Here is a 16068-nt window from a genome sequence, read left to right as displayed (position 1 = left end):
CCTAAAAGTGCAGGAGGAAAACATAAGTAGGAAGGGAAGGGGAACCAAGAGTTGATTCTTGTTTACAATAAACTCTATAAATTAAGGACAACTTGTTTTCAACCAGACCTGCTTTATTTGACATTTAGTTGAAGTTAAGCGATGCACCATCCCCACAAGCCAAGAGGGAAAATATTTGCAGAGGATGAAGTATTTTTTCCCCTGTTTTCTAATGTCTGCAGCTACATGGCAAGCCTCTGTCTCGCTTTCCAGACGTACTTGGAACAATTATGAAAGTTATCCTGAAACAATATAAATAGATCTGTAATATAAATAGACCAGGCTATGCTGCTGGACAGAGGCAGGGCTATGGACCGGGGAAAAGAGTATAAGCAGCATCCCAGAAAGGAGTGCAAGGCTCAGGGTACTGCTGAGGCAGGTGGAGCGTAGGGACAGAGCAGTATTTGGGGCTGTATCACCTACTCCACATCCAAAATCCTCCTCCACTTCCCCTTGGGAAATACACATGACATAATCATCATGCTCTTCATTTTTATCTAGCTTTTCATGTATACAAGAAAGCTATTTCACACATTAAAGCCGTTCTGTGGTGCATTTCAATTAAAAAGACGTGCTTGATTCCTCTGGTGAACAAAGGCTTTGGGCAGCCCAGGCTTTCCCCTGCCCACATACTGCAAAGAAGCTCACACTTTATAAGGCACCTGCCAAGAGTATAATTTTTATTGACTAAGATCATAATCTTTTCCCCAAATCTGGCAAATTACAAAGGCAATTAGCTAAGCCTCTTTTAATTTTAAACCATTCCATGTTTCTACATGCATTATTGATGAAGGTCGCAGGAAGAGCTGCAAAGCCACAGCTTCTGTTCTAGGCAAACAAGCTGCTCTATCTGATGACAAAGTAAACAAAACACCTGAGATGCAGAGCACGTGACAGGAGCAAGGCACAGCTGGGTGGCAGCAAGTCATTCTATGGGGACTGAGGAATCAAGACAAATCCAAGGAATTACAGGGAAGTTTCTAGGACTGCAAAGAGGGCTGTCCTTTCTGCTAAATCCTGAAGATAAGGAAATGTTATAATTTTTTGTACCAGAACCCAGAGGAGGATTTGCATTTAAGGAAAGAAAATAGCACACTGCCAAATCAGGAATGACACAGTGGGCAAGAGATAGGTGTAGATTTTTCTCTCTAGGGAAGGAAAAAAGAAAATATCACATAAGACTATTATCAAGAATTAAGGGATGAGGGAGAAGAAGGAGAAGAAGAGCAGGACTACTATCCCTGACACACTTGAAAACTGTGTGCCTTCAGCCCATACCAGGAGGCATATACAATGATTGTGACATTCTTGCCTCTGATGGAAACTGGTGATGTACTGAGCATATGGTTTCCTAACAGCACAGGGAACTGGAATGCTCTGTGAAAGGCAGATTTAATCTCTCAGCTGTCTCTCAATGTCCATCAAACACCCAAAGATCTTGGCTTCTTCCTCCACACGAGAAATAATGGGACAGTCAAATAATATGTCCAGATGGCTCAAAGCAAGTATACCAAGACAACAGGTTTCCAATTTTAAACACTGCTATCTCTGCTGCTGATCTTACTGCCAACACATTCACACTGCACTGTAACATGCATTTACTGTTTTATAGGTCCCACAAGTATGCTAAATGTCCCACAGAAAATAAGCCCTCACCTAAGGAGAATAAATTCCTAGAACAGCCAAAGAAAATAAAACTTTTAGAAGAGAGGTCTGACACTACAAATCTGTGCCTCACTGACAGAGAAAAGGAACTGCCAGATCATTTACAAGACATGAGTATAAAGCAATTGACCCTTATACACATATGGGTTACTCATCCCTGTTAAAGTGCAGTGCTGTGCCAAAAAACAGCAATGACAAAGAGCACTACAATAGCACCAAACTGCTTTGGATCCAAACAAAATAGTTCAGCATGCTGAACATGAAGGGCTACAACAGGTGCTACTAGAGGACAAATATTTTGCCAGCCAAAACCTACAATAGAGAGTGAGCAAACATGGTAGGATTTATGTCAGTGAGAATGCCTGCTTCTGCTTTCCAGTATCACTTGGGAAGGGCAGTGCATGTCCCCAGTGTTGTGACCATCAATTATCTTGGCAGCTTCACTTCAGCTGAAGCAGGACACGCTTTTAAAGGTACAATAAATACTTCAAAAACAGTATAAAGAATAGGTAGTTCACCTCTAATCCATGGGGAGCAAGACAACAAGAGAGGGAATGGAAGAAATGTCCTCCTCCAGCATCCTATAGGACTGTGTGTGGGGCCAAGGAGACAACACATTAACACAAGGTGAGACTAAATGAACATCACATCAGTGCCCTGAACCCTTCAGTGGTTTTCACATTCCCAAAGCCAGATCAGTATTCCAATCATACTGAGATGATTTCTCCATAGACTAGGCAGGACAGGCTGCCCCTCTGGCAACAGGGCTGGCAAAACACAGGGGAAAGCACAGGCTAGCCTAAAATAAAACAATTTGTTCAAGAGGAGGAAAGTATGTTATCGTGTACTTTGGGAGGTGTGGCTCAGCCAGACTGAAAACGATTACAGAGCACACAGCAATGCCAAATTAGCTTTAAAGCCTTCTTGCCATAAACAAGGCAGAGAATGCACAAAAGAAACAGGTTTCTTCATAAACCTGGGAAAAACTATGAACAGAATCTTCTGAACACACTGTGAGCTACATGGCAGAGTACTGTACAAGGAAATAGTAAAGCCAGGAACCCCAGAGGTGAAAAGGAACAATATCCAAGTGGATCTGAACTTTAAAAGTGCCAGAATCTTACTTCATTTTTGCACATCTGGGGAAGGATTACAACATTAAAAAGTAACCATATGACCGCAGGAAACTTCTGTCAATAAAAATCTTCATGTGGAACTCACTATTCTGAGTGAGCCAATGTATTAAGACTACCCAGATTATTCCAAGGATGAAATTACTTTTGTGATCTTCCATGTAGTATTAAAATTAGAGAAACATTCAGTAAACACACACTAATCAGCAAGACTTTCCTATCAAGAGGAAAGGCCTACTATTTACTTCCTGTGGGTTGTTTTGCAAGAAGCTTTTATGTTAAATTCCTGCTCGTTAAATACATTGTAAAAGTCAAATAGATCCACACATTTACTGATTTTGACCAGTGCAATGGCAACACCAAATGAGAGGGCTGAGAGACAATTCCTCTAAGCAAGACAGATGCAATAAACTTGCAAAACTCTTACAAAAAAAATTTCTTTCTCAAATAGATTCATGAACCACGTGATGAAAATCATCTCAGTTTAATTTCCAACCTGAACAGACTGTACAGCAGTAAAAAAAACCTGATGTTTCAAAGGGAACTTCATGTTTTCACTATCATAACTTCTTAGAAACACAAGATCTGACAAGCAGCACCTAAAAGGCTGGGAATAAAGTGCTTCTAAATACCTAGAGTTTAAAAGGAATTACAGAAGTAACAAAGCATTTCACTGATGAAGAAAGCTAATGCACAGACATGGAAGAACCTCTGTGACTACATCCAAAGGGGTGTTTTGGGCCATTTCTCATCCCTTTTTCCAGCAGATAACTTGTAGGAACATATGGAATCACCCCTGCTCTTCTCAAAGTTCCTGATCATGGCTCATTGGAACACCAGCCTAGGTGTGCAAGGCCTGATTTTGTTAGCAGCTGGCAAAACCCCCAGAAAAACTCCTACTTTGTGGATGACATAATTTACCCTGAAGGACTAAGTCGAGGCAGGAGTTTGCAAATTTTCACTCTCCTCGCCAACAACTGCAATGTCCTTAAAGGACGAAAAACTTTGCAATTACTAATTTAGGTGAGGTGGGATGAATAGGCTTGGGGTCCACGCGATAGGGGAAGCCAGGAGGGAGAGCGGCTGAGTCGGTACGAGCACCGCGGGGCTGGCAATGCCCAGAGCCCCCGGGGCAGGGCACAGATGCTGCTGCCCAGCGGGCTGGCGCTGCCAGGCCACGGGGCCAGGGACAGGAGCAAAGACGTGCGACAGGGCTCTGCCAGCCGCCCCGGGACCCGGTTCCCCAGGGAACCAACCCCCGCCCGGTACTCACGGCGGGGCCGTCGGCCGTGGTGTAGCGGACGATGATCTGGAAGGGCTGGTGCGGCTGGAGGGCGGCGGGCAGGGAGACGGTGAGGGACGAGCCGTAGTCGGTGAAGGGGTCTACTCTGAAGCCGAGCGGGCAGGCGGAGCAGGGCGGCTGGGCGAAGAGGGGCAGCGGCGGCGGCGGCTCGGCGGCGGGCGGGGGGCCGGCGGGCGGGTCCCCCGGGGGGGCGGCGGGGGGCAGCGGGCCGGCGGCGATGCAGGGCGCCGAGAGGAAGGTGGCGGTGGCGGGCGGGCTGGCGGCGCAGGGCGGCGCGCAGGGCGGCGGCGGCGGCGGGCAGGGCGGCGGGGGCGGCGGGGCCGGGGCGGCGGCGGCCTCGGCGGGCGAGAAGGCGAAGGCGCAGGGCGCTTCCCCGGCCGCGGCGCGGCGGAAAGCGGCCGAGAGGACGCGCAGCGCCGGGTGCACGTCCAGCACCAGGGCGCGGGGCTGCGGGCGCAGCGCGCAGAGCTCCAGCACCAGGCAGCCCGCCAGCGCCCGCGCCTCGGGCCGCAGCTCCAGCCCCAGGTGCAGGTGCCTCAGGCTGAAGAGCTGCGAGCTGGACGCCGACGCCACGTCCGGCGGTGGCTCGGGCGGCGGCGGCGGGGCCGGCGGCGCCTCCGGCCCGGCCGCGGAGCCCTTGCGGCAGCAGCACAGGCCGGGCGGCCGCGGAGCCGGAGCCGCCATGGAGAGGCGGCGGAGAAGGAGGAGGAGGAGGCGGCAGCGGAGGCGGCGGCTGCTATGTGAAATCCATGGGCGGGCGGGGAGGAGGGAGGCCCCGGCGGCCGGAGCGGCCGGGGCGGGGAGGGGGAGGCGGAAAGGACCGGCCGAGGGAGCGCAGGGCCCGGGCCCGGACAGCAGCGGCGGGCGCGGCCGCCGGGGGGCGCCGCGGGGGCGCGCGAGGGCGGCCCCGCCCCGCCCCGCCCGCTGCGCGCGCACCCGCCCCGGCCCCGCCCCGCGGCCCCTCAGGCCGGCCCGGGCACGGCCGGAGCAGGGCGGGCACCGGGACCGCCCCGGGAGAGCAGCGTTCGCTTTGCGTTCTCTCACTCACAGGCGTGGGTATCCGCGCGTGCCGCCCTCCGCCCCAGCGGCTCGGCCCGGCCGTGCCCCTTTCGCAGGGCAGTTTCAACCGGCCCACGCAGAGCTTCCCTCTTCTCCCCACAGCCCAGCCCCGGTGCCTGGCCCGGACACACCGAACTCAGCACTCCTGCATGGCCACAATGCCCCGCTCGGACCACTCCTGTCCCCTCACAGCCGGCTGTGTCCCCACCGCACCGCCTTAATCCCTCACTTTCACCGTCCCTCTCCCAGCTCCACCACAAACAACCCCAAACCCTCCCCCGCATGGCTTCCAGCAGGGCTGATTCTTGCACCCTCATCCCACCGCTGAGTTTGGCTTCCTCACTCCTCCCAGTCACATCCCCACATCGAGCTCACAGCTGACCCTAAATAGTCTCCCTTCTCCCTGTACCCCATGCAGACCCGGTTCTTTAATCCCTTCTCTCCCAGCTCGGGTGCCCATAGTTTCCTGCCTCCAATTCGCACTGCAAGCTGGCCCCAGAGCCCAGCTCAGACATAATGTAGTTTATTCTTCCCCAAAAGTCGAGGCAATCAATCACACACCCTCCACTGCTGCCTTCCTAAATAAGAAAGGACAGAAACCACAAAATTATCAGCTTTGTACAAGCATTTGTTTCTCTGCATGGCAACAGCAGGAGTCTGCAAGCTGGAAGGAAGGAGGTGTGTGCCCCCCAGCCCAAGAGAAGCACGGTCTCTGCCCCATGTAATGACAATTCTCTAAGTTATTTGCACTCCAGTTTCCACTGTTATACTTTGCCTACCTCATTGCCTGATGAGGCTCCAAGGCACATATTTTGGACAAGACAGAAACATTTTCCACATGGTTGTGGGTTTAATGAATCTGTAGTGGTACATTCTGAAAGCCTCCCAAGCCTTACACCAACAACTGCAGCATCTGCACCAAATTCCAGCTCACTTTCCGCTGTATCACCACATCGGAGGCACAAACTGTGGCCTCAGCACATTGTGGCTGTGGTTACCAGCTCAACCAAGGGTTAAACAAATCACAGTATCACCCCCCACCGACCTGAAGCTGAAGAAAACCTTTGTGTAATCACTTATTTATAGTAAAACACATGCTACAGTTGCAGTAAAAAATAACAAGATAGCACTCAGGCTGGTTGGTTGTGCATACAGCAGCCGGCAGTCTCTCAGTGTTCTTTTGAAGCACCTTCAAAAAGAAACTTTGCCTTTGCAACAAATCCCCTTGTAACTAAGAAAAACTTTTCATCCTGCTAATGTTGCTGTCCACATCCTCCTCTAATAAATCAAATGTTCTGCTGTTATCCTTCTGACATCTTCTCTCATTCGTATCAGTTGCCTTTCAAAAAAACTCAGCTTCCTCCAACTTTGTTTCCAGTGATGCACAAAGCTTGTTTGACCTGGCTTTCATCTACAGGTGATAGGCAAAGCACAGCTCCAGCAACTTCAGGATCCAACCCTAAGCCTTCACTACAGGTAAGAGTAAAATGTCCTCAGGTGTTCAGGCTGGGACAACTTCAGGGTGTAATCATACACCAATCTAACTGCATGTTAACTCCAGTGTAATTTCAGAAGAATCCTACCTGTGCTTTGGTTGAAGAGCCAAGCAAATGCAGTATATCCACTCACCAGACAGATGAGATGAGCAGGAACACATTCTCTTGAAGAGGCTCTAAGCTTTTGATAATGAATCAGGATCAGCTGCACTTGCTGTGAATAATGTTTGCACAGAATAAGCAAAACTGATGTCATGGAAATTCCAGAGAACAATACAGTAACCAGTTATCCCAGGCAAATCTCTCTTGCACACCTGCTGGTCTTGGGCCACAGCCTTTGCCGTAGGATGTGCTGGTTTTGGCTGGGCTAGGGTGAATTTGCTTCACAGTAGCTGGTGTCAGGCTGTGTTTGGGGTTGGTGCTGAAAACAGTGTTGATAATTCAGGGATGTTGTACAGCTGTTGCTGAGCAGGGTTTGCACAGAGCCAAAGACATTTCTGCTCCTCACATGACCAGCAAAGAGGCCGAAAGTGCTCAAGGAGGTGGGAGTGGGCACAGCAGGGACAGAGATATTCCAGACCATATAGCATTATAAAAGCTGGAGAAGGAGGGGACATACAGAACGATGGTGCTTGTTTTCCCAAGTCACCACTACAGACAATGGAGCCCTCCTGTCATAGGGATAGCTGCCCACGGGAAGTGGGGAATGAATATCTTGTTTTGCTTTGCTTGCATGGCTTCTGCTTTCCTTATTACATTGTCTTGGTCTCAATTCTCAAGTTTTCTAGCTTTTACACTTTCAGTTCTCTCCCCCATCCCACAGGACTGTGTGGGGCTTAGTTGCCAGCTGATATTAAACCAGAATAGAAGCTATCTCCATGGTATTTTCAGTAGGATCTCTTTAAGGAAAGTCTCTGTCCCAATCCCAGTGTCTTATTCTAGTCTTCATAGGATGAAGTCTTCTCTGGCTATCATACTATAAATTCTAAAGCAGAATCCAACTCCTGAACATTCCAGTCATCATCATAAAGCTCTTGCAGAATGCTCCAAAGATCCAGATATTTCAGTCCCATTTGTAAATATTAATGTTTCTTCCCTGCCACAGGAAGGGTCCTTGGCCAGGCCTCAGCTTGCTCCTGTGGCTCAGGAGGAAAGCCAGTAAAAAAATTACAGCTACCCCTGTGAACAGCAATACTTCAGTACACCTGTGAGACAAGTGCCAAATGAAGCACAGAAGTGATCACAACAGAAAGAACTTTTCCTTCTGTCAGTCTCTGTCTTTAATTCCAAGGTAACAGTGCTGCAGCCAAGGTTTAACAAAATGGTTGAGCTAATCCCTGCTGTTCACAGATGACTGTTCACTTGCTCTATCACAGACCCTGGTTTGACACCTTGCTGAGCTGTTTCAGCTGACCAAAGCTGCAGCAAAGATTCAGCTCTTTAGGAGAATGTAACTGGGAAGCAGCAGTTTGGGGCAGTGAATGCTGAACAGGTCCCTCTCACACCTATGCTACTGTTACAGCCAGCACCTACTGAAAAGAGCAGCCCCACTTCACCTCCCTTCCTGTGAGTGGTGCCTTCCTGTCTCCTCCTTTGTACAGCATTCCTGCTTTCTGCAAGTTAGCTTTCTGAACTGGACCACACAAGAGCCACTGCTGGCATCGGAAAGGGAAGAGGAAGTTCCAGCCTGGAAGAAGAAGGAGGATAAGATCAGGATGGCTCCTCTTTTGCCCAGACTGCCATTAGTTCAGCCTAAGCTGCAAAAGTGAAGCCACACATTGACCCCAGCAGCATGCAGAGCCAGGTACATTAGCCCACTTCCTTCAAGGAAAATATTGAAGTCCATGGGGTAAACTCCAGGCCTGTGAGCAGAGTAAGGTCTGTGCCAGTTAATTCTTGCTTTGGACAAGAGTCAAGAACAATCCCAACAATACTTTTTGTGCTGCTTCAAACTACAGTGCAAGCTCTGTTAATGCCACAATTTTCTTGTGGTACTGGTAGGTAGAAATGCTTCTGTGACTTTTCAGTAGTCACTCTATAAAATAGTAGTGCTTTAAGGTAAAGAAAATAGAAAACATGAGCCTAAGGTGGTCTTCCACCTGACCTCAGCCCTCCTACCTGGCTTGAATACTTGCACTATAAATTATTACTCCCTGTACTACTCAACATACATGTATTGCAAGCTACCCCTATGCTGGAGGGCACAAAAATCATCCACTACACTTTTAAAGAAGCATCTTCACTCTGAAGAAAGATCAGACCGCAGTGCATGACAAGAGGAAGAAGGAAAAAAAAAAAAAAAAAAAAAAAAAGCCTGTTCCCCAGGGCTTGAAAAGGTGTGAAAACAAACCACTTAAGCCAATAAAATTTACAAAACCCAAAATAGTTTTATTTACTTTTCAGATTTCTGCCTCAATGAGACATTTTGCAAACATGCTAAGGCTACAAAATGTCCAAGTTGACAAAGACATGCAACGCTGACCATTCAATAAGTCACAGCTATCACAGGAGCAACTGTGTCCCCCTGGGCCACAGGTCCCAGAAAACAGGGATGGTGTACAGTGATCATGGCAACGCACTATGCAGGACCCAGTAACCTGAGGTAGGTCATTTACAGTAAGAAAACCATGTCCTACACCAGTGTTACATCCTGATCAACAGGAACCCCTTTAAGGTTCCAGAAGATGTGGGGTCGAGGACTGCTTCCTTAACAAGTGTGCAAGAAAGAAACAGGAAATATCACTGTTGATTAATCTTAGTATAAGTGAGCAGAACAAAGGGTTAGTGTTACCCATGCCAGTGAAAGCCAACCTAAACCTTGAGGAGTGTTAGCAGCTTCAAGATAGAGAGTCAGTCAGCTGAAGCAACTCTTAAAAAGCTTTCCTGCCAGCATACAGGGTATGATTTGAACCTTATGATTAATTTGTTATAGATCATTCCACAAACAGTAAGATTTTGGTTGTGTTAGATCAGCGAAGCAGGAAGAGCTTGGGCTTGCTTGCATTAAAATAAACTCTGCTGATACAGTAAGAAATATTGTGTCAGGACACTGAGAAAATACAAGGCCTTAACATGACCCAGGAGTGGTTCTCCACTCGGATCACTAAAAACCCTGCTTTGGAAAAGCATCATGGGAAGCAGCAGCCGCTGCCGTGGTGAACGTTAGCGATGCCCCAAATAGCTTTGATAAATTACAATGCAATAGTTACACCACAGAGCTCTTCTCTGCTGCGCTAGACAAAGATGTGACAATAAAGGACACTATTGCAAAGCTTCACTTCCACTCAGACACGCAGAAAATCTGGCACTAGGAAAAGACGAACTGTAAAAGGCAAAACGTTGTCTGATACAGTCCAATAAAGCCAGATCTCTGGTACCATAAACTGTACAAAAATGATAGAAAAGAATATGCACTGTTATTAATACAGTGCTTATTTTAATATAAAATAAACAGCTTACATTTCCACTGTAAATATAGGCTATATACAGAATTATGTATAGATATAGCTACATGTATAAAGCTTCATTATAGGCCTCTGATACATTTATAACTATGGCTCCCTGAGCCATTTGTAGAGTGCATTTAATAACAAAAAATTAGTAATATGGAATAAATACAATAATAAAAACATTGAGTTCTTCTGACATGGTTTTAAAAACTCTCTGGCTTGACACATTGTGCTAAAAATTAAAAGATGAAAAGGCAATAATCTGCGAGGAGGAGGAAGAGCTGGCCTGCCACAGGCAGGGAGCATAGCTCTCCAAAATTAAAGTGACTTTGCCCTGAATTTCAGCCCTTGACAGCAACCTTGTTCTCTGCAGCAGCAAACATAGCATAGAAGCGCGAGTTCTCGTTGGCCAGAAGGGCAGTCGGGGTGTCGAATTCCACTACCTGAAAACAAACAAGACAGGTAAAGTATGTCAGTAAATTTCAACAGAGAAGTGACTCCCACCCCTTGGACTTGTGATGTGATGGCAAAGAATAGAAAACACAACATTCATCTTTAGATTAAACACCAGGCAGTGAAAGTACCTGCATTTATGGACACCATAACTTGGAATGCTTCAAACTGGCTCAAAAACTGGTATTAGCTCAACAGGAAGCAACCTCCGGTAGTTCTGGCAGAGGCAGATGCTATTGGTTTTCACCTTCTCTACCTTAAACAGCCTTGCCCAATGTTATTGCATTTAACTGTTTAGGCTCCCAAATGGAAGCCTGAAAAATAGGTAAAGTGTCTGTCATAGGTGTGCTTGACAGCACAGGGCTTTATGAAAGTAATGGGAAATTGCCAGTGAGCCCCAGCAGAGATATTTATGTTATTACCCATCTCAGAATTAACCTACAAAGGAAACCTCAAGAAGATTTTTAAAGACTGTTATTCTATGGTACTTTTTTGGTGTGAAAAACAATTTTTGCCATCTTTGATCTTGTCACAAGATTCTTTTGCAACTGGACTATTACTACCAAGAATATGAATGAACAGCAGTGCAGCTGTTCTCTCAATCAGTAGACACAGCAGACCAGAGGCAGAGATGCCTCCCTGCTCACCTGTCCCTGTGTTAGCACCATGATCCGATCACAGCCCAGGACCGTGTGCAGGCGATGAGCAATTGTTAACATAGTGCAGTCTGCAAACGCCTCTCTGATGGTCTCCTGGATCAGTAAGTCTGTCTCTGTGTCCATAGCAGCTGTTGCTTCATCCAGGATCAATATCTGAAAGAAAGCAGCACAGAATCCTGGCTATTACCCATGGTCACATCTTCCCTCCCTGAATATAAGTATACATAGGGCAGGCAGAATGGCCACAACCAAGCATTGTCACAAATGCAATCCTTTTGGAGTTGTGGGCACAAATGCAGGTTTTACAAGTACTCTTTCAGTTTTCTTTATGTAATTGTTTTCAACAAAGCCTATGGATGATGCTTACATTTTATAGTCACATCCTAGAGCTACATGTGGGTTATGACCCAGGCTTCAAGTTTCCACTACTTTCAGTTTTATATTCAATAGATGAATCTCAAATACAAATTTCACCAGTAAACTAATTTGACATATCCCTGCTGGTGACATTCCTCCTGGAATAAGTCACTGACTAGGCTTAATAGCTTTCTTACACTGGGTAAGAAGTCTCTTCCCCTCAGACACAAACTGATTTGGAGTGATTTCTTGTCAAAGCTAAACTGGACATGCCCTGTCCAGGTACTGCAGAGACAGCAGTAACTTCTGCTGAGTAGTCTGGCTTTAAAAACAGATGCAGAGAGAACTTGAAAATATTATAGGTCACATTTCAGAAAAAAAGAATTGACCAGAATCCTGGTCAATCTCAATCCAAAAGTCTTTTCTCACTGCAACTATTGCTTCCATTCCATTCCCACAAAATCTTTCACTTGGCTGGCATAGCATGATCCCAAATTCCACTTGGAGACTACATTTTAGTGGAGCACTGGGTAGAAGGACAATACTTGGCTCATATTCACAAAAAGGTGGAATAAAGGAAGAATCTGATGCTCCCCAGTAAAAGAACACTGAATAAATAATTAGGCCAGTCTGACACACTAATGTTAGCACCTGCAAACAATGCCTCTCCAATGGCAGGACATTACAGGAGCTGGCTAGATACCTTCCTGATTGTTTCAACCTTACACTTCTCTGGGTTGCAATAATCATGGTGTGATTCCTCTGACAGACAGAATGAATCCAGCACAAAAATCTTATAATCTTGATATCTCCAGCTATTTCTCGCCCTGCTGTGCTCACCTTGCAACGACGCAGCAGAGCTCTAGCTATGCACAGTAACTGTCTCTCTCCAACAGAAAAGTTGTCCCCATTTTCCATCACTTCTGAATCGAGCTTCATAGGCAGCTGTGCAATCTGCGTGGGGAAGAAGAGACAAATCTTAGAGCACTGCACAAAATCATATAAACACAAACAAATCTCACAATCTTTGTCCCCAGGAGAAGAGAGTGAACCTATTCCCTGCAGGAATTCCTGCAGCCTATGTTCCATAGCCATACCTGCCACCTGACTTACAAGAAATAGAATTGGAAACGTCATGGCAGCAAGACTTGCTGCAGAGGGCCTTGCAAAGGGCAGGTTTTAAGTTCAATATAAATTTGCACATGTGACATGTACAGTCACAAATGGAAATGTAGAATGCACACCTAAGGCACATAGAGAAAAATATCACTTGAAATGTTGAAATTCCCCAAGAATGCCTGTAATGAAGCAGCACTCTGCTATGCTATATACAAAAAAACCACAGAATATGGCATGTTCCTATAAAAACCAAAAATATCAGTCTAATAAAGTCATGGGAATAAAGAAAAAATTGGTCAAATAAACCATAGAGAACAAGGGGTAAAATGCAGAAAAAAAGCTTAAAGACCTCTGAAGTAGCTACTAACAGATTATGTTGCTTCAGAAGTCAAATGCAAACATATCTCCTAGAGCACGTAATACTTACACACTCCTTCATGTGAGTCCTTTCCAAAGCAGCCCAGATTTGTTCCTCACTGTACTGATTGAAAGGATCCAAGTTTGATCTGGAGTGGGAAGCAGAAAACAAGCAGAATTTTAACTCAGCAATGAATGGCAAACCAGCAGTGTGCTCATTCATCCAGACAGGTGATTCCTATCCAACCTTCTAGTAACAGTTTCCTGGAAATCAGATGCTCCCAGCACACTGAGGTTAGAAGAGCCAAAAAATAAGAGCAGAGATGGAAAACAAAGATACTAAAACTTGAACCACACCTGAAGAGAAGCACAACTTCCATACAGGATGATCACACCCTGTGCTGCACTGGGCCAGCTAAAACCATTCATCTGTGTTTTTTGTTTCAAAACTAGCACAGAAGCTAGGATGCCTGAGAGCTACCACCTCACCAGGCACCTACTGCAGTTCAGGTATAAACTGTAAGACTGCTTAAGTCCCTTCTTGCCTTCTTATGGTCTCACTAACCTCACAGTGCCACTGAACAGCACAGGTTCCTGAGGGATTATGGAGAGTTTGCTCCGAAGATCTGCCAAGCCAATGTCATTTATTTTTACTCCATCAATTTTAATGCAGCCTCCAGACAGTTCAACGAGACGAAAGAGTGCCATTCCAAGGGAAGACTTCCCTAAAAATGAGACAGGAAAAACAAGACCAGTGTTTCTACAGAATCATAACAGCTTTCAGATGAGAAAATGTTTTAAAAGCTGTCCACATCTAAGAAAAGTTTTAAAATACCAAAAAGTCCTGGCAAGCAATACTCTGGTAAGTTCTGAGGTTCAGCTTTTAAACTTCTGAGCAATTGTGGGGGCAGCTACTAATCTCTCCTCAAAGAAGCCATCCCTGGAGTGTTGCCCAAACCCTACTGCCAAAACCCTGCCATGAAAACCCAATACAAAAATATAAGTTACTTATTTAGAAACTCATTTTGAGGTTGATTTAAGTCATCTCACAAACAGGGGTTTGTATTCTTTACATTACAGAATTCTGAGATGGCTCAGAGCCAAACCTGGCTGCAACATAAGTACAGAATCTTTCAAAAGTCAGACAAGCTGCAACAAGCACACTGTAGGCACCAATCTGTGCAGGTCAGTGGTTTAGAGAGTTAAATATAATCAACATACTGGCTCAAGCCAGTAGGATATCCCTCTGCTCTAAATGGAAACTTGTTTTCACTACTGTTTACAGGGATCTTGCTTCTGTACAGACATGAACGGAAGCCTCCAGGGACAGTGTGCTCAACCCCTCCTGTGCAACCAACTTACTCACAGATGAAAACTAATATAACTGCCCCAATCTATTCTATAAAAATAATAATTTAACTCTGCTTAGTGTCTTTCCTTACCTGAGCCTGTTCTCCCCACAATGCCAATCTTTTCCTTGGGTTTGATGGTAAAGGACACTTTTTTAAGTACTAGAGGGAGGTTCTCTCGGTACCGCATCTCTGCATTTTCAAAAACAACTTCACCTTCCTGTGGCCAGTCCAGAGGAGGAGTTTTATTCTTAATTCGAGCAGGAGCTTCCAGGGAAAGTGTCTTTTAACAAAAATACAGAAGTTCAGTTTCCAGTAAAGAAAGCACTAAAGGAATATTATCAGCTGCAGCTTTCAGCAGTTCTTCCCTGCAGACTCAGCCTAGATAATTTATGGCAGTTTCATGATGAGCTGCTTGGCTGGATGTGGGCCCAGTGGTCCAGAAGTTTGTTGTATTACACTGACCACACTGCTAATTCCCCTCCCGTTGCCTCAGTAATGACATTCTATACAACAGTATAGTTTTTTTTTCTACAAATATCAACTACTATATAGCCCAGATTTACCAAATAGATATATGTATCTCCCTCTGAGGTTCACAGGGAACATTAAATGGAAAAGCTTTTCACCTCACACACTGGACCCAGTAGGAGGCTTTCTCCTGGCTACACTTTCCCCACTGACCTATGCCCAGTTCTGCACACACAAATCCCAGTTACAAAGAAAGGGTTACAGTTAATCAGAGCAGCTTGCTAAGCATTTAGCCTGGCACATTTATCATGTTCAGCTGAGCACATTTCTCCTGTTTGCAGTAAGAGCATTCCCTTGACTTTTCAAGCATGTAGAAATATGTTACATAAAACAGCTGTGGAAAAGTAGGCTTATTAGGATGAAATGGAATTACTTGTAGATAAAGTAACAGTTATCTGTGTTTAAATGAAGGAATTCTATTAGGTTTGGAATGAAGAATGCCAGAACACCATCCTTTTGCTGAAAAATAATGTTTTGAATCCCCAAGTTACCCCTTTCACATACTCCACTCTTTACTCTGAGTGTCAGCAAACTTCCAATGGCCTTATGTAAATACAGTAATACCTCTAAGTTTAGTTACCTACCAGCTCTGGGGCCATCCAGCCCCCAGTGCTGATACATGTGCTTCACAAAACAAACTCACTGTGCAGTGTTACAGCACAGGCTTTAGTGCCTTTCTAAAAACAGGAACACACATTCTTTACTATGGCAGACTATGGCTGAGGCCAGCAACGTAACAAGCAACACAAAATTTCACAACAGGCAATTGAATGCATTACAGTCCTACCTTGATATAGTGGTCAATCCTCTCCACTGAGGTGAAACGAGCTTCTGTCTCTGAAGCCAGTCTGACTGTAAACTGGAATAACCCTGTTAACTGAAGTGTGAAAAGAAAACAAATTTTTAGAGCTGCGACTTGTTATTTAATTAAGAGATGGCCAGCAGGATCAGGACAGTGACTGTACTTGGCACTGGTGAGCTCACATCTCAAACCTGGTGTTAGTTTTGGGCCCCTCACTACAATGCAGATACTGAGGTGCTGGAGCATGTCCAGAGAAGGGCAACAGAGCTGGGGAAGGGTCTGGAGTCCTGTGAGGAG

At 45.9% G+C, this 16068-nt stretch overlaps 1 protein-coding gene across 6 annotated transcripts in view; it reads right to left on the bottom strand.

The window, feature by feature from the left end:
• Positions 1-16068, bottom strand: part of ABCC5 (ATP binding cassette subfamily C member 5) — a 66129-nt gene that overhangs the window by 14477 nt on the left and 35584 nt on the right. For 5 of the 6 annotated variants that reach the window (XM_056499342.1, XM_056499341.1, XM_056499344.1 and 2 more), the window contains 7 exons: positions 15757-15846; positions 14532-14721; positions 13655-13814; positions 13160-13238; positions 12454-12567; positions 11245-11409; positions 10504-10587 (listed from right to left, as the gene is read on the bottom strand). In XM_056499342.1, coding sequence (XP_056355317.1) covers positions 10504-10587; positions 11245-11409; positions 12454-12567; positions 13160-13238; positions 13655-13814; positions 14532-14721; positions 15757-15846 — 882 coding nt within the window. Of the gene's footprint in view, positions 1-7948; positions 8383-10503; positions 10588-11244; positions 11410-12453; positions 12568-13159; positions 13239-13654; positions 13815-14531; positions 14722-15756; positions 15847-16068 lie in introns of those variants that run through there. The other variant, XM_056499346.1, reaches the window with a different exon arrangement.

Source organism: Oenanthe melanoleuca, chromosome 9, assembly GCF_029582105.1.
Source record: "Oenanthe melanoleuca isolate GR-GAL-2019-014 chromosome 9, OMel1.0, whole genome shotgun sequence".
NCBI lineage: Eukaryota > Metazoa > Chordata > Aves > Passeriformes > Muscicapidae > Oenanthe > Oenanthe melanoleuca.
This window is presented reverse-complemented; position numbering and strand designations above follow the sequence as displayed.